The 18,374-nt window shown below is 29.2% G+C and overlaps 1 protein-coding gene and 1 pseudogene across 2 annotated transcripts; both read left to right on the top strand.

Moving 5' to 3' along the window:
• Positions 1-1,231: 1,231 nt before the first annotated feature.
• On the top strand, positions 1,232-12,477 carry LOC116112299. 2 transcript variants are annotated; one of them, XM_031398455.1, is made up of 6 exons: positions 1,232-1,856; positions 9,457-10,155; positions 10,522-11,320; positions 11,676-11,775; positions 12,055-12,249; positions 12,341-12,477. In XM_031398455.1, the coding sequence occupies exons 1-4, from the start codon at positions 1,272-1,274 to the stop codon at positions 11,717-11,719; spliced, it is 2,127 nt and encodes a 708-aa protein (XP_031254315.1). In that variant the 5' UTR covers positions 1,232-1,271; the 3' UTR covers positions 11,720-11,775; positions 12,055-12,249; positions 12,341-12,477. The 2 variants fall into 2 exon arrangements, with proteins under 2 accessions (XP_031254315.1, XP_031254316.1); XM_031398456.1 differs by having other exon boundaries at positions 12,055-12,258; positions 12,341-12,471.
• LOC116112283 lies at positions 12,025-17,899 on the top strand (annotated as a pseudogene).
• The last annotated feature ends 475 nt before the right edge of the window (positions 17,900-18,374 follow it).

Genomic DNA, 18,374 nt, shown 5'->3' with positions numbered 1-18,374 from the left:
TATATACTTAAATGTGATATTAATTAAACATTTAAGGGACTATTTAAATATTCTGTCAGGACAAAATTAAAATGATTTAAGCATATGAGGGATTTCAGTGATACCATCCAATCATGTAAATAAAATATAACGATGGTGATATCAGCTGCTCTGCAACAGAGTTACGTGTCTCTTCCTTGGTGGCTACCGACGATATCCGGCTAAATTCAAGTCCTCTCTAGTATCCGGCTGCGCAGCTGCAGTTTNTATTTTAACATGATTTGGTAGCAGCCAAGAGTAATAAATGGATAAACGGAGCCTGATATCCAATTTGATTTTATTTAGATGCAAATCTTGCCACATATTTGGTTTTGATAGGGTAATAGTGTCTTTTATTATTGTAAATTTGAAGAATCATATGCAATTGCCACTTATCCCTCTCATAGCTAATTTAAAAAGATTTTAAAGGTTACGTGTCCTTTTTTCTGGGATTTATGAAAAAACTCCTCCTTTTGTCATCCTCTCTATAATAATATTTATAGAAAATATGTTCTAAAGAAATTAAGGTTATTAAAAAACTGAAAAAAAAAAAAAAAAGCAGATAAAATATAAATTTAGTGAAAAATAAAAAAAAAACTAATTAATTTTATAGGAACTTTTTTTATTAATTTTTAAAAATTTATCATAAATCGTCCCTAAAATTTTTAGAAATATTAAAAAAAAAACTAATTAATTTTATAGGAACTTTTTTTATTAATTTTTAAAAATTTATCATAAATCGTCCCTAAAATTTTTAGAAATATTGTTGAAACTCTCATCAAATTCACAAAAAACCTCATTTTTATACATATGAATCTATTTTTAATTCTTTACTTAAATTTAAAACATATATCAAAATAGAATTCTCGTATAAGTTCATATTTAATATTTAAAGTCTTAAATATTAAAATATATTATCTTATTATTGAAAAGATTATCAAGAATAACAGTTTCAGATATCAACACATGAATCATGGGTTAATTATTAATCAATCCTCCAATGATTTGCTCAAGTCGTGACATATGTTTTGTTTTCTTTCTAAATTATCTTGTATCTTCCTCTTATGTAAAGCTTGTACTCACGTATATATTTCTGTAAATCTGATCAATGAAAAACAAAGTTTTCACTTATCTTCTTGTGAGATTTTGATTTTGCATTTATTTTCATGTATATATCAAGCCTATGACTTCTGAGCCAATAATTAACTTTTGTTTTAAGATTATGAAAAACTAGCTAATTTGATTTTGTTTTGATGGATATGCAGATCAACTCTGATTTGGAGAGAATCACAATAAGGGATAAGAACAGAGAGATTGAATGGCAGGGTCAATCTAAAGCTCTTACGATAGAAGATGATCAGTCAGGAGATATCCCATTTCAACTCTTTCAAAGATTTGAAAATTCGAGAGAGCTCTCACTTTATAGAAATGAATGCAAAGAGATATTCTTTCCAAATCTTCTAAATCTTGAAGTTTTGACAATTAACAACTGCAATAGGTTGATGAAGTTAATGACACCTTCAGTAGCTAGAAGCTTGGCCCAGTTGAGAGAAATGAGCATAGAGGATTGTGAGGCTTTAGAGGAGATTATTGCAAAAGAAGAAGGAGCAAATGCAATTGTCAATTTTGTCTTTCCACATGTAACCTCATTGAGGCTCGAAAATCTACCAGAACTTACATCTTTCTACCCTGAAAGACATACTTCTAAATGGCCAAAGTTGAAAGAGTTGGTGGTGATTAATTGTGACAAATTCACTTCAAAACATATGAGCTTCCAAGAATATACTAAGGAGGGTGAACATATTTCTGAGCCAAAATCCATTTTCTTGGATGATGAGGTACGAATATCTTATTTCATTGTTTATTAGAAATAATCAATATAATTTATTAGAAATAATCATCCAGTTTAATTTATTAGAAACCATCAAAACAACTAGGTTTAAACTCATCCAATATAATTTATTAGAAATAATCAAAACAACTAGGTTTAAAATCATCCAATTCAATCCTAGAAATAATCAAAATGTTTATTAGAAAAAATAGTATAATTTATTTTTAGATATATTTAATAGGAGGACAATGTTTTGTGAAACTATATTAAAAAAAAAAAAAAAAAAAAAAGACAGTACAAGTTTTGAAATAGTAAAAAAAAGGACAAAACATTGTTAGTGATCCTTGAATTTAATGGGAAAAAATCAAAAGATATAGATATTCATATAATGATTTAGATAACATTTTAAAGATAAAAAGACCATTTAACCTGCAAATGAAATATTAGATAACATTTTAAAGATAAAAAGACCATTTAACCTGCAAATGAATTTAGAAAAATTAATGGTTATTTAATTTGAACAATTTTACTTTAGGATCTTATCATTTAAACTCATTTACGTACTAGATTTAGAGAAAAAAAAAATCCAATATAATTCTTGAAATCAACAATAAAATTTTATTTTTACTAGAAATTGGTCTATCAAGTGATTTATTTTATTATTGAAAAAATTATTTACAATAAGTTTGCAGCTTGAAAGCCTATTAAACAAGATCATAAATTCAAAATTATTTTAACATGATTTGGTAGCAGCCAAGAGTAATAAATGGATAAACGGAGCCTGATATCCAATTTGATTTTATTTAGATGCAAATCTTGCCACATATTTGGTTTTGATAGGGTAATAGTGTCTTTTATTATTGTAAATTTGAAGAATCATATGCAATTGCCACTTATCCCTCTCATAGCTAATTTAAAAAGATTTTAAAGGTTACGTGTCCTTTTTTCTGGGATTTATGAAAAAACTCCTCCTTTTGTCATCCTCTCTATAATAATATTTATAGAAAATATGTTCTAAAGAAATTAAGGTTATTAAAAAACTGAAAAAAAAAAAAAAAAGCAGATAAAATATAAATTTAGTGAAAAATAAAAAAAAAACTAATTAATTTTATAGGAACTTTTTTTATTAATTTTTAAAAATTTATCATAAATCGTCCCTAAAATTTTTAGAAATATTGTTGAAACTCTCATCAAATTCACAAAAAACCTCATTTTTATACATATGAATCTATTTTTAATTCTTTACTTAAATTTAAAACATATATCAAAATAGAATTCTCGTATAAGTTCATATTTAATATTTAAAGTCTTAAATATTAAAATATATTATCTTATTATTGAAAAGATTATCAAGAATAACAGTTTCAGATATCAACACATGAATCATGGGTTAATTATTAATCAATCCTCCAATGATTTGCTCAAGTCGTGACATATGTTTTGTTTTCTTTCTAAATTATCTTGTATCTTCCTCTTATGTAAAGCTTGTACTCACGTATATATTTCTGTAAATCTGATCAATGAAAAACAAGTTTTCACTTATCTTCTTGTGAGATTTTGATTTTGCATTTATTTTCATGTATATATCAAGCCTATGACTTCTGAGCCAATATTAACTTTTGTTTTAAGATTATGAAAAACTAGCTAATTTGATTTGTTTTTGAGGATATGCAGATCAACTCTGATTTGGAGAGAATCACAATAAGGGATAGAAAGAGAGATTGAATGGCAGGGTCAATCTAAAGCTCTTACGATAGAAAGATCATCAGGAATATCCCATTTCAACTCTTTCAAAGATTTGAAAATTCGAGAGAGCTCTCACTTTATAGAAATGAATGCAAAGGATTTCTTTCCAAATCTTCTAAATCTTGAAGTTTTGACAATTGACAACTGCAATAGGTTGATGAAGTTAATACACCTTCAGTAGCTAGAAGCTTGGCCCAGTTGAGAGAAATGAGCATAGAGGATTGTGAGGCTTTAGAGAGATTATTGCAAAAGAAGAAGGAGCAAATGCAATTGTCATTTTGTCTTTCCACAGTAACCTCATTGAGGCTCGAAATCTACCAGAACTTACATCTTTCTACCCTGAAAGACATACTTCTAAATGGCCAAAGTTGAAAGAGTTGGTGGTGATAATTGTGACAAATTCACTTCAAAACATGAGCTTCCAAGAATATACTAAGAGGGTGAACATATTTCTGAGCCAAATCCATTTTCTTGGAGTGAGGTACGAATATCTTATTTCATTGTTTATTAGAATAATCAATATATTTATTGAAATAATCATCCAGTTTAATTTATTAGAAACAATCAAAACAACTAGGTTTAACTCATCCAATATAATTTATTAGAAACAATCAAACAACTAGGTTTAATCATCCAATACAATCTAGAAATAATCAAAATGTTTATTGAAAAATAGTAATTATTTTTAGATATATTAATGGATGACAATGTTTTGTGAAACTATATTAAAAAAAAAAAAAAAAAGCGTACAAGTTTTGAAATAGTAAAAAAAAGAAAACATTTGTTATCCTTGAATTTAATGGGAAAAAATCAAAGATTAGATATTCATATAATGATTTAGATAACATTTAAAGATAAAAGACCATTTAACCTGCAAATAAATATTAAACTTGTCTGATGAAGTCCAATGAAAAGAAGGCCCTTGATGATCCAATACACATACAATGTTTCCCTTCATCCTTTGAATAATTTGCAAACTCTTATTCTTAATTTGCTAAAATACTTATTACTGTCTTTTTTTTTTTTTTTTTTTTTTTTTTTTTTGCTATTTCAAGACACGTGTCATTTTTTGGAGTGTGAAACAATATCCTCTTTTTGTCATTCTCCCTTCAAAAATAACCTGCAAAAATTTAACAAAAAATATTTACTTTCAAGGAGCTTTTTTTTTTTTTTTAATTTTTTAATTTTTAAGATTTATCATAAGTCCTTCCTTAAAATCTTTAGAAATTGTTTTGAACCTCATCTATATTTTTCTAGAAATTTCTAAACTACATTGTTTTATATATATATTTATAGAATCTCTTATTTCTGTTATTAGAATTAATTAATCAAATAATTTATTTAGAAATAATCAAAACAACTAGGTTTAAATCATCCAATACAATTCTAGAAATAATAAAATATTAATAGAAACAATAATAAATTTATTTTTAGATATTATTAATTGGATGACAACGTTTTGTGAATTTAAGAAAAAAGACAGTTTTAAAATATAAAAAAAAAAAAAAAAACAAAATATCATTAGTTATCATTCAATTTAAAGGGAAAATTAAAAGACATAAATACCTATAATAATAGGAAGCATTAAAAAAAAATGACAATTTTTCTATAAACCCCGCCAAAAAAAAAAAAACAGACTTAGTTTTTCAAACAACAAAAGAAGAATACGTTTAAATTAGCCCGAAAAAAGATTTAGGCTATAAATTTAAAAAAAAAAAAATCCTATTTTATGATGAGATTATTTAGATAACATTTAAAAGATAAAAGACAATTAACCTTTAATTGCAAATGAAATTCAAACTTGTCTAATGAAGTGCCAATGAAAGGAAGTTCTTGATGATCCAACACACATACATATTGTTTCCCTACAAGTTGTCTTCATCCTTTTGATTTTTTTTACATTCATTCTTGCCACATTTTTAGTTTTTCATAGGGTAGTGCTTGTCTCATATGATGGTAAATTTAAAGAATCATATACAATTACCATTTCCCTCTCACCGTTAATTTAAAATGATTTACATGAAAATTTGTCCTTTTTTTGGGATTATAAAAAAAAAATCGCCCTTTTGTCATCCTCCCTATATAAATTTATTGAAAATATGGTCTAAGGAAATTAGATTACCAAAAAAACTTTAAAAAAAAAAAAATCCTGTAAAAATTTACCAAAAAAATTAATTTTCAAGGAAATTTTTTTTTTTAATTTTTAAATATTTATCATAATTTTCCTTAAAATCTTTACAATATTTTTGCCATTGTCATCAAATTCATCAAAAACCTCATTTTTAGATATGTCAATCTAGTTTTAAATCTTTACTCAATTTAAGAAAATATATAAATCAAAACAGAATTTTCATATAGGTTTCGTATTTAATATTTAATTTTTTAAATATTGAAATACAATTCATTTTATTTACAATAATAAAATATAGCTACAGTATGATATTTGAAAATTATTTTAAAATTTTGTTTAAGAAATATATTAAAATATTGTGTTTGAGTGGTAAATTTTATCGTCATGTACATATATTTTTTTTTCATTGAAAATTACGTTAATTGTTACAAGTGTGTATGGAATTCAATTTGAAAATATCTCAACAGTATATTAAAATAATTATATTAGGATAAAATTAGAGGATAAGAGTAAAAAATCAGTTCAAATTTGAAACAAATTATATTATGATTAATGTCAATAAATAAGTGTCTGCAGAGTTATGTTATGGTAAGATAGTATCTAATGTAATATTATATGTCTATAATGTTATTAGTTATAAATCACACGTTTTTATTATGTTAAAAAAGAAATTTGTCCAAAGTCCAACTTATTGTTAGAATAAGCCGGATAGGAGTTGGAATCTAAAACAAATTTGTCTTTGGCCTACCACTTCTAAGCATTTTGTTTTAAGAAAATAACAAACTAACTAAATTTTGTTTTGATGGTTTTGTAGATCAAGTTGGATCAAGTTGGAAATGATCAATACAAAGAAATTAAGTGCCTACCAGATCTTCCAAGTCTTGAAATTCTAGACGTAGACCATTGTAGCAAATTGATGACTTTGATGTCATTCTCAACTTCTTTCTTGAATCTTAAAATTTTGGAAGTTACCCGTTACAATGTCTTGAAGTTAATAACACCTTCAATGGCTAGAAGCTTGGTGCAATTGAGAGTAATGAGAATATCATACTGTGAAATGCTGATAGAAATTGTAGGAAATGAAGGAGATGCAACAACGAGTTATACTGAGATTGTTTTGGATAAATTGGTGTTTTTGTCACTTGAAGGCTTAGAAAGTCTTATATGCTTTTGCAGTGGGAATTATTCTTTGAGTTTTCCATCTTTGGAAAAGTTAGACATAAGAGAATGTCCCACTATGAAGACCTTTTCAAAAGGAATCTTAAGCACACCAAAGTTACATGAAGTTTTTTGTGAGGGGGAAACAAAGGATTTAGAAAGTGGAGGGAGTGAGCTTAATAAAATCATACAAGGAGCAGACAGAAAACAGGTATGTATTCCAATAATTATTTTAAGAATCTTATGTTTTAGGTAGAAGATTCTTAAAATCTCTCTTCTTGAATGATAAGGTATGAGTCTTTAATTATTTCATTGTTTATTAAAAAAGAAAATTAACTTTCTTCATATATATTACATTTATTTCAAAACTTTTATTATGAAATTTTTAACATCTCTACTTTTCTTTGGAAAGAAAATTTAGAAAAATTAATGGTTATTTAATTTGAACAATTTTACTTTAGGATCTTATCATTTAAACTCATTTACGAACTAGATTTAAAATAAAATAAAAATCATCCAATATAATCCTTGAAATCAACAATAAAATTTTATTTTTACTAGAAATTTGTCTACTAGGTGATTTATTTTATTATTGAAAAAACTATTTACAAAAATTTTGCAACTTGAAAGCTTATTAAACAGGATCATAAATTTAAAATTATTTTAACATGATTTGGTAGCAGTCAAAGAGTAATAAATGGTTAAACGGGGCTGATATCCAATTTGATTTTATTTAGATGCAAGTCATGCCACATATTTGGTTTTGATAGGGTAGTAGTGTCTCTTATGATCCTAAATTTAAAGATTCATATGCAATTACCACTTGTCCCTCGCATGCTCAAATTAAACAGATTTTAAAGGTTACGTGTCCGTTTTTTATTTTTATTTTTTTTCTATTTCAAGAACACGTGTCCTTTTTTTGGGATTTATGAAATAATATCCTCTTTTTGTCAGTCTCCCTTTAATAATATTTATTGAAAATATGTTCTAAGGAAATTAAGATTACTAAAAAACTTAAAAAAAAAGAAAACCAAAAAATAAATCCTCTAAAAATTTAACAAAAAACAATTAATTTTCATGGAACCTTTTTTTTTTTTTGGTTAATTTTTAAAAATTTATTATAAATTAAAATCTTTAAAAATATTGCCGAAACTGTCATCAAAAACCACATTTTTATATATTTCAATCTATTTTTAAATCTTTACTCAATTTAAAAAATATATAAAAATCAAAACAGAATTTCATACAAGTTCCATATTTAATATTTAATTTCTTAAATATTAAAATACAATTCATTGTCTTTACAATATTAAAATACAACTACAGTATGATGTTTGAAAATTATTTTTAAAATTTTGTTTAAGAGATATATTAAATATTGTGTTTGAGTGGCAAATTTTTTCGTCATAAATATTTTGTTTTCATTGAAAATTACGTTAATTATTACAAATTTGTTTGGAATTCAATTTGAAAACATCTCAACAGTATATTAAAATATTTTTCTTTAATTATTAATTTCTTATACAATAATTTATTAATTGGGAACTCAACTTTAATATTCTTTCATCAACATTAATTGTTAATTATTGATTGCCAAGGCCCATACTTAATTTATTATTGTTTTTTTCGTTTTCTCTTCTTCTTTTTTGTATTTTTTTAAAATTTTGAATTATTAGTATTTAAATGTAAATTACTTATCAACTAAAATATTTTAAAGAGATATAAAATTATAAAATGATCAATACCATTTTTACCCTTACAAAATGTTAAATCCAACTACCGCTAGTAATGTTTAGCCCTCTTTAAAACTATTTCAGAACATGTCTCTCTTTTCTTATAGTTTCATAACATTATTGCTCAATTGATAGTATTCTTTTTATTTTTACTAGAAATATGTCTAACAAATGAAACTTCTTATTATTGGAAACATTATACAAAAAACATTTGCCACTTCAAACCCAACCAAACTAACATGATCTGGTAGTGTTATGTTAAGGTAACACATTATCTAATGTAATATTATATGTCTATAATGTTAAAGGTTATAAATCACACCTTTTAATTACATTAAAAAATTTAATTAAAAATTAATGTAATTTGTCCAAAGTCCAACTTATTGTTAGAATGAGCCGGATAGGAGTTGGAAACTAAAACAACTTTTAACAAAATAGGTCATTTGTCTTTGGCCCATGACTTCTATGCCAATAATTAAAGTTTAGTTTTAAGAAAATAACAAACTAATTGGATTTTGTATGTATGGCCTTGTAGATCAGGTTGGATTTGAAGGTATTGGAATTAAATAATTAATTTAAAAAAAATTATGTTTAATTAGTAGTTTTCATAAGTAATGTAATTATAATACTGATTTGAAATTTAAAATAAAAATAAAATGTTATTTACAAGTTTTAAAATATATTATAGTTGAATTATCAAAAATAGTTAATTAGATTTTATTTTAAGAAAAAAAATACCTCCATAATTTGTATTTGGCTTGTAAATTCTAAGCCAACAATTAAACTTTTGTTTTAAGAAAATAAAAAGCTAATTAGTTTTTGTTTCAATGGATTTGTAGATCAACCGTGATTTGGAGGAATTGGAATTAGAGAATAAGTTGAGACATATTAGATGGGAGAGTCTATCTAAATATCTTAAGATCGCTCATGATAAGTCAGCAAAAATTCCACTTGGACTCCTTCAAAGATTTGAAAATCTAAAAGAGCTCAAACTATATGGAAATAATCAATACAAAGAAATTAAGTGCCTACTTGATCTTCCAAATCTTGAAGTTCTAGAAGTAATAGAGTGTAACAAATTGATGACTCTGGAGCCATCCTCAACTTCTTTCCAGAATCTTAAAGTTCTAAAAGTAAGTGATTGCATCGGGCTTGTGATGAAGTTAATAACACCTTCAATGGCTATAAGTTTGGTGCAATTGAGAGAAATGAGCATAGAAGAATGTGATATGATAACAGAGATAGTAGAAAATGAGGGAGATGCAACAATAAGTACTGAAATTGTTTTTAACAATTTGAAGAAGTTGTCACTTGAAAAGTTGGAAAGTCTCACATGTTTTTGCCCTGGGAATTACTCTTTCAATTTCCCATCTTTGGAAGACTTAATTATAAGGGAGTGTCCCAATATGAAGACTTTCTCCCAAGGAATCTTAACCACACCAAAGTTACCCAAAGTCAAATATGATGATGAGGAGAAGGATTTAGAGAATGCGGGGAGTGAGCTCAACACAACCATACAACAAGCACACAAAAAAAAGGTATATGTATTCAATTAATTAGTTTAAATATTTAATATTTAATAATATTATTTTTTAGCGTTAATTATAATAAATTATTTTTTAAAGTCAGTTTGTGCATAGGCTGAGCATTATTGTTTAACTTGTTTAACAAGCGGCCAACACATTTAGACACCTCACTTTTGTAGTTTTGTACTATGGTACAACAAACTTCATCTATATTTTTCTAAGAAATTTCTAAAACTACACTGTTTTATAAAATTATTTCAAACAACCATTAATTCATCATATCTTATTTTTTCTCCTTGGTTCTTGTTAAATATATTAAAATTATTATATGTTTTAAGGGAAATATTAATTTTAATTTGATTGACGTGGTTTTTTTAGGTTGAATCTGATTTGAAGGAATTGAAATTAACATTAAGTGGAAGGGACATCATGTCCATTTGGGAAGGAGAGTTTCAAGAGAGCTTTGGTGAAGTGAAAACTCTTGAATTGATTAAGGATGAATATGCAAACATTCCAATTCAAATTCTTCACAAATTTAATAGTCTTGAAGAACTCATATTGAAAGTGAGTTCATACGAAGAGATATTCTCATCTGGAGAGGATGAGGAACACGTTGAAGCACTCACAAAATTAAAAGTTTTAGAATTGTGGGGACTTTTTAATTTAAAGTGCATTTCAAAACAAAACTCTCGATTGAACTCAATTCTTCAAAATCTTGATCATCTAAGCCTGATACATTGTCACAATTTGACTACTTTGTCGCCATCTTTAGTGTCTTTCGAAAATATGAGGATTTTATATTTAGATTATTGCAATGGAATGCAAAACTTAATGTCATCCTCAATAGTCCAAAGTCTAGTGCGACTAGAAGAGCTGGATATAGGATATTGTGAAATGATGATCGAAATATTAGCAAATGAGGGAGATATAGAGAAAGGTGAAATTGTTTTTGAGAAATTGGAGAAGTTGACATTGTATAATTTAGAAAGTCTCATATGCTTCTGTTCCGAGAATTACACCTTAAAATTCCCATTCTTGAAAGAATTGAATGTGTATGAATGCTCCAAGATGAAGACTTTCTTTGGAGGAGCCTTAAGCATGCCAAAGTTACAAGATTTGAACAATAAAGATTGTTCGGAGAGTGATATTGATACAATCATACAACAATTACAAAATGGTAAGTATTCATTTACTTAACAATATACTTTTTTCATATACTTTTTCGTTCTCCTTCGTTGAATTAATACTAGTTAATCATCAATGGTTTTTATAATTGATTTTGTCTTTAATTAAAATCCTCTAAGTGAGTCAATTATAAACTATCAAGTATATACAGAGAAGCTACAATATTACAATTTATGTTTCCTTAAAGTTAATTTATATGTGTTTTTGAAGCATATATTGAAGTAATTGTTGAGGAAATTCCTCATTTTCTTGTTTAATTGATAAATCATGATCAATTTAGAGTCTAAAAATAACATTCTATACAATTTCTGCTTTTACTATTAATGCATTATTCTTTATAATTACAGATTGTTCAGAGTTATGGGAAAGATTCCCATATAAAGAAGATTAAGAGTTTTAGTTAGACAAGAGAGTGCAACGTTCATCGGTACACAGCACAGTCATGTGGTAAGTGTGTGGTATTAGAAGAGTTGGCATATCTTTTTTAAACATAATTCATAAGAATATATATAAGTTGCCTTCGGAAATTCAATTGATTGTATAAATTTCGGGGTTTATATATTAAGAAATTACATGGTTAAATATGATATTTAATTAAACATTTAAGGGACTATATTAACATTCTGTAAGGACAAAATTAGTGATTTAAGCACATGAGGGACTTTAGTGACATTATCCAATCTTATAAATTTATATATGAAGAAAACTAACGATGGTGATATCAGGGTAACAGAGTTGGGTTTTTCTTTCTTGGTGGCTAATGACGATATCCGGCTAAAGTTGAGTCCTCTCGAGTATTCGGTTGCATGGCTTCAATTTACAGTCAATTTCAAACGAGTCGTATCGACTACGCGCGTCCTCTCCCTTCCGTTCTCCTTAGCCCTTTCAAAATCGTCGATGGTCCTGCCAGTTCAACCGCCGGTAATTTAGGTCATTTTCATCGTTTCAAATACTTACCATTAAAACTAATAGAACATTTGTATTAATATTTGTTAATTTTTTAATTTCACAGATGAGATTGCCAAGTTGTTCCTAAATCTGTTCGCAACGATTGGCAAAATTAGTGCCAAATGATGTCGATTACGCTTCAAGCAGATTAGAAGTTGAAAATAGGTGTTGTGTTTGTCTGGGCTCTAGGCGACAGTTGAACACAGTGTGATCATATATGAAGCTGTAGTTTTAAACGTGATTTGCTTGAAATGTTGTTTGAAAATGTGATTTTTGAGTTTCGTTGCTAGATTTCTTGCAGGATCGTGCGAATTGCGAAAGGTAGTATCCAATTTAGGAAAGGTTTAACAAGGATAATGAATTGCAAATACATTGAATGGCTCCTGAATATATTTATCTAGAAAGAAATCCGGAACGGTTTAAATTGTATTTCAACTTGTGCAAGTATATTTTGATAGTGTATTGATATGGAAGTATACTGTTTATGTTTTAGTAATTTGCTTTTGAATATATTACAAGTTCTAATAGTTTGCTATAAAATAATTATATCAATAATTAGAAAATGTAGCTGGTGGTTTTATTGAAATTGATAACTGTAGAATTTTAAGCATGTGTGCGTTGGGTTGGCTAAGTAGAAGTAATGCTCAACTTGCCTGTTAAGGTTACATGATTGAAACTCGTTAGACTCTTCACTTAATGGTTGGATGATTTGGATGGACTTTATTTTAAGAGTATTCATATATATAAGACTCGTTGATATAATGGTGGATATCTTAGCTTATAAAAGTCTTGTTTTGTTGGGTTTTTGGTTTTAGTCAGTTATGAGAAAAGCAGAGGAGAGGTGTTCGGGCAGTGACTCAATGTATTCTGCTGTACCAACCAAAGGTTCCTCACCTTTATATCATTGAGAAATCTAGCCTACTTTTTTTAGATTACCCTGTCAGTTTTTGAAGAAGGATCAAGTCTATTCCTAGCCATATGTTTATGTACATTTAGCTTGATGCAAGATGAAAACAAATAAATAATATTTTTCAGCTAATTTATTTCTCCAATGTGTGCTATATATCTTAGTTTGGTGTCCTAATGTACTCAGTTTTGCTTCTGTTTTCTTTAAAGGTGACAGGGGAAGTTTCCTACAATGGTTATCAGTTGGACAAGTTTGGTCCCAGAGAAAAGATCTGCATTAGCAGAAATGACTGTGAGAGAAACACTTGATTTTTCTACCCAATGTCTTGGTGTTGGAAACTGAGGAGGTAGGCTTCCTTAAATTTAATTATTGAGGTTTTAGTCATAGCGACCTTATCACTTCCCACAAGTAATTAATGGGTACAAAAGTATTTTTTTCTGCCTGTGCAGATATGATGATGGAGGTCAGTAAAAGAGAGGAGGCAAGAATTGTTCCGGATCCAGATGTAGATACTTACATGAAGGTATTTGTCTAGTTTCAATCTCATGTTTTGTTCTATTTGCTGTTGGTACAGTATGAAATGTTTGACAATGGTTGTTTTAACAGGCAATTTCTGTCGAAGGACAAAAATCTACCTGTCAAACAGATTATGTTCTGAAGGTATTTCTATTTATTGAAGCTGTAACCATGCTTTATTTGGTTGATTTGTATCTGTGCAAATGCTTTAAGTTTATATGTTAACTATCTTTGTGGCTTCCCAGGTCCTTGGACTTGATATCTCTACTGGCATAATAGTGGTAGATTAGATGAGAAGAGGCATCTCTGGAGGTAAAAAAAGGAGATTGACTACAGGAAATTTGTTGTAGAAAGGTTGAAAGTTTTAGCATTTTGTACAATACATCTGCTCCATCTCCTTTATGAAATAACTGATTTAGAGGATTAGATGCATTTGATGATAACCTTAGAAGATCAATTTTTCATTAAATTATGTAGGGGAGATGGCTGTTGGTCCCACAAAGCCCTCTTTATGGATGAATATCAAATGGTTTAGACAGTTCAACAGTATATCAGATTGTTGCTTGTCTGCAGCAGATGCTACCATATTTATTTCACTTCTTCAGCTAGCTCCAGAAACCATTGACCTCTTTGATGACATCATTTTGATGGCTGAAGGGAAGGTTGTGTATCAAGGACCACACAATCAAGTAGTAGAATTTTTTTAAGGACTGTGGATTCAGGTGTCCTCAAAGAAAAGGTGTAGCTGACTTTCTTCAGGAGGTAAGTACATTACAGCTTACAATCATTTCTTTTCCGTGCTCAAATGTTCGTGGTTCAGCTTTTATCTTAATTCTTTTTTCTCGCAAGTAATATCTAGAAAAGATCAAGCAAAATACTGGTATAGCACTGAGGATATTACCATTATGTTTCAGTAGATATGTTGTCAAAAATTGAAAGAATCTCCTCTCGGTAAGAAGCTTGAAGACGATTTGTCATTGCCATATGATAAATCCAAAAGCTACAAGGATGCTCTTTCCTTCAATGTGTATTCTCTTTCTAAGTGGCAACTACTTAGAGCTTGCATGTTGAGGGAATATGTTCTCTTGAAGAGAAATTCTTTTATCTATTTGTTCAAAACAACCCAGGTTCTTCTAAACATTCTACTAATTTTCCTTTTTTCTTTTTTTTTACGTCTATTGAGTGAATTTTTTTAATCAATATTTTGTATTCTTAAATTACTTGTGCAAAGGCTAGAAATTTTTGAAAAGTGTAAAGGAACTTCTTATTACAGATTGTTATCATTGCAACTATTACCATGACTGTATTTTTGGGGACTCTGATGGATATTGATGTTCTTCATGAACTTACTACATGGGTGTCCTGTTCTTTGGACTCATGATACTTCTCATTGATGGTATTCCAGAGATGTCTCTGACTACAACAAGGTTTCCAATGTTTTTTAAACAGAAAGAATTGTGCTTTTACCCAGTTCAGGCTTATGCAATTCCTGCCACTATTTTGAAAATTCCTCTTTCAGTAATTGAATCTGTGACATAGACATGACTTACTATGTCATTGGGTACAGTACTGAGGCCAAGAGGTGAGTTTCAATTCCATGGGCCATGTTTATTAGTGTGTTGTATCCTTTCGTACAGAAGTATCCATTTATTTTGTATCCATTTTTTCTGTTTAGTTTTATCTTATTTTATTGATTTATTACGTTGCATCACCTATTTTCGATCATCAATCAGTGCCCCAATATCTACAACTTATCATCAAGCATTCTCCAAAATGACAGCATACTGAATTCTTAGGATTAGTTTTGTTAATCTTGTGTAGCAAAGTACAAGAAAATGATTTCATACTTAGGATATAAATTCCTCAACAATATGCTTAAATTCACTGTTCAAATTATTTAGAAGTGGTGGCTGCAGAAGGCTTTTCATGTCCTGGTGGCAGAGGTTCTGATATTTAATTGATTGCCGTGATTTTAGGTTCTTCCGTCCGCTCATTCTACTTTTATCTATGCACCTTACCTCTATATCCTTGTTTCAGTTTTTGGGATTAGTCTGCTAGACTTTGGGAGCTGCTATGACAGCCGGTGGTTTTGCAGTATTAGTAGTCATAATTTTTGGTGGTGTCGTTATCACAAGTCGTAAGGCTATTTGGACCTTCTCCAATTTGATTTCAGAATCATCATCCAAAAAGGTAAATTTATGCTTTTGTTATTGGTTGCAGCCTCTGTGCCTGGGTGGTTGAAGTGGGGTTTTTGGGTTTCCCCTCTTTCATATGGAGAGATAGGCCTTTCTGTGAATGAATTTCCTGCTCCTTGGTGGCAAAAAGTGAGCTCTCAAAGGAACACTTTTGATTCCTCTAATCAAGAAAACTGTGCAACAATCTTGTAAGCTAATGAAGCTATTAGTTCTTTTAACTATTTGTTTTGTTGATAGCTAGATGGTGCTTTTATCTATGTTAAAATCTATAGGAAGTAACTCATTTCCTCTGTGTGCTTCTTAATGTTATTGTAGAAGCTGCTCACAAATACTACCATGGGGACCCCAATACTTGAAAGCCGTGAATTAAACTTTGATGAATATTATTTCTGGATAGCACTGGGCGCCTTGTTTGGCTTCACTTTACTTTCAACATTGGCTTTATCTTGGCTTTAAGTTTCTTAAAGCGTAAGCTCATCTGGTTATCATGTAGTAACTCAAGAAAAATAAATGCTACTCTAGTTTGTTCACCCAACTGAATACAAATGCAGCTCCTGGATCATCTCGTGGGATGATTTTGCAAGACAAGTTGGCCTAGATTTAAGGGAGTCAAGATTCCAATGATGGTAACTTGTGGAAGAAAAGTCCAAGTATTCTCCTGCGAAAGGTGAATTTAATTTCTTACTTTCACTTCAGATTGTTGTCCATTTTTGTTCCAGTTGTATTTGTTTCACTTTAATGTTTGACAATATTTTCTGTACTGTCTTATCTTAATTAACTGGCGGGATGGTCTTGCCTTTTGAACCCCTATTAGTAGCATTTTAGGATGTCCCTGGGGTACTCCTTATTAACCAATCTACATTCACAATTATTTGCATTGCATGATATTTAAAGGCATAGGATCTCACACACTCATTTCTGTATTTTTTTTTTTTTTTTGTCTTTAACTTTCCTTTACTGCCCTTTGGTTTTAGGAGAAGAAGAATCTCCAACTACTTTCTGATGTTACTGGTGCATTAAGGCCTGGTGTTCTTACAGCATTAATGGGTGTTAGTGGAGCTGGAAAATCCACTCTTCTAGATGTTCTGGTAGGAAGAAAAACTACTGGCTCTATTGAGGGGGAAATAAAAATTGGTGGGTATACTAAGGTTCAAGAACCATTTGCAAGAGTTTCAGGTTACTGTGAGCAAACCACTGTAGAAGACTCGGATTTTTTCTGCTTGGCTACGTTTGTCTCCTGAGATTAACACAAAAACTAAGACAGTAAGAAGACTATTAATGTTGTTTTCTTTAATTGGTCTGAGGTAACATATAATAAAGTTGCTGACTTTTTTTAATAGGAATTTGTGAATCAAGTCCTTGAGATCATTGAGCTTGATGAAATTAAGGATGGCGTTGGCGTACCAGGTGTTAATGGTCTATCCACTGAGCAACGTAAGCGGCCTACCATAGCTGTTGAACTTGTTGCCAATTGCTGTATAATCTTTATGGATGAACCTAGAAGTGGTTTAGATGCACTTGTTAAGCAGTAACCCATTTCTTCAGATCAGGGTCAAGCATTGTCCGAACGAGGTCTTTTGCGATATCAGAAACTTTAGGCCAAGGATCCATCTTAAAATCTATAACAGACCGAATAATTGCCGGTTCAACGCCCTGCTTAGTTTCTACATAGAAAGAGAACAAAATTTCAGAGAAGAAAGTTAGAAAACAATGTACATTAGACACTGCAAAACACAGATACACAACGACTTCAACGAGTGAGACGTGAACTCATCAGTTGAGACATTGGATAATTTGAGTTTACAAGCATTTAAATCAAAGTTCATCTTTTAGTTCTAGATTGTTTATTTGATGGTATTACTTATGCCTATCCTCTGATTTCAAACTAGTGTTGAATGAAAGACAAATTGTTTTCATTTGGATTTCATTGTATATAAGTAAAATTGTATGCAATATATATGTATTCTGACGCAGCCTTGGCGTTGAAACAAGGCTTTTCTACTAATGCTGTTTCTGGCATAGTTTGTTTGTTGTGGTTGTGTGTATTAACTTAATTTGGTATTGGATGACATTTATCCAAAATAGGACTTCACATTCATATGGGGCATGTGAACTTGAAAAATCCATTTTTTCGTTGTGTTTCTTAGAAAGACACTAGTTAATTAAACCATGGCCAACAATATTCTTTCATCAAACAAATTTGATCCTTTTCGTTGAAGTTAACGCAGGCTGGTGCTCGGCATTTCTAATTCACACATTGGAGTCAAGTATCCAATATCATATCTTTGATCCAATGCCTTGTGTTTCCTTTGGCTTCTTTTCTTCTGAAAAGGAAATTAAAAATCACCATGAATGGAAGATGGATAAGAGTTCTAAACCTGTTTGATTTAAAATGGTGGGTATATTAAAAAATACATGTTTTTTATTTCAAATATTATTCTTATCAACGGTCTTCTTGCTTTCATCAATAAGATTCAATA

Source organism: Pistacia vera, unplaced genomic scaffold (genome assembly GCF_008641045.1).
Source record: "Pistacia vera cultivar Batoury unplaced genomic scaffold, PisVer_v2 Contig66, whole genome shotgun sequence".
NCBI lineage: Eukaryota > Viridiplantae > Streptophyta > Magnoliopsida > Sapindales > Anacardiaceae > Pistacia > Pistacia vera.
Note: the sequence above shows the minus strand (reverse complement) of the source record. Positions and strands in the feature narration are given on the sequence as shown.

Coding starts and splice junctions, on each gene's coding strand:
- LOC116112299 (XM_031398455.1), top strand. CDS start 1,272: ATGGATATGCAGATCAACTCTGATTTGGAGAGAATCACAATAAGGGAT. Junction 10,156..10,521: donor AACAAGCACACAAAAAAAAG/GTATATGTATTC, acceptor TGGTTTTTTTAG/GTTGAATCTGATTTGAAGGA. Junction 11,321..11,675: donor CATACAACAATTACAAAATG/GTAAGTATTCAT, acceptor TTATAATTACAG/ATTGTTCAGAGTTATGGGAA.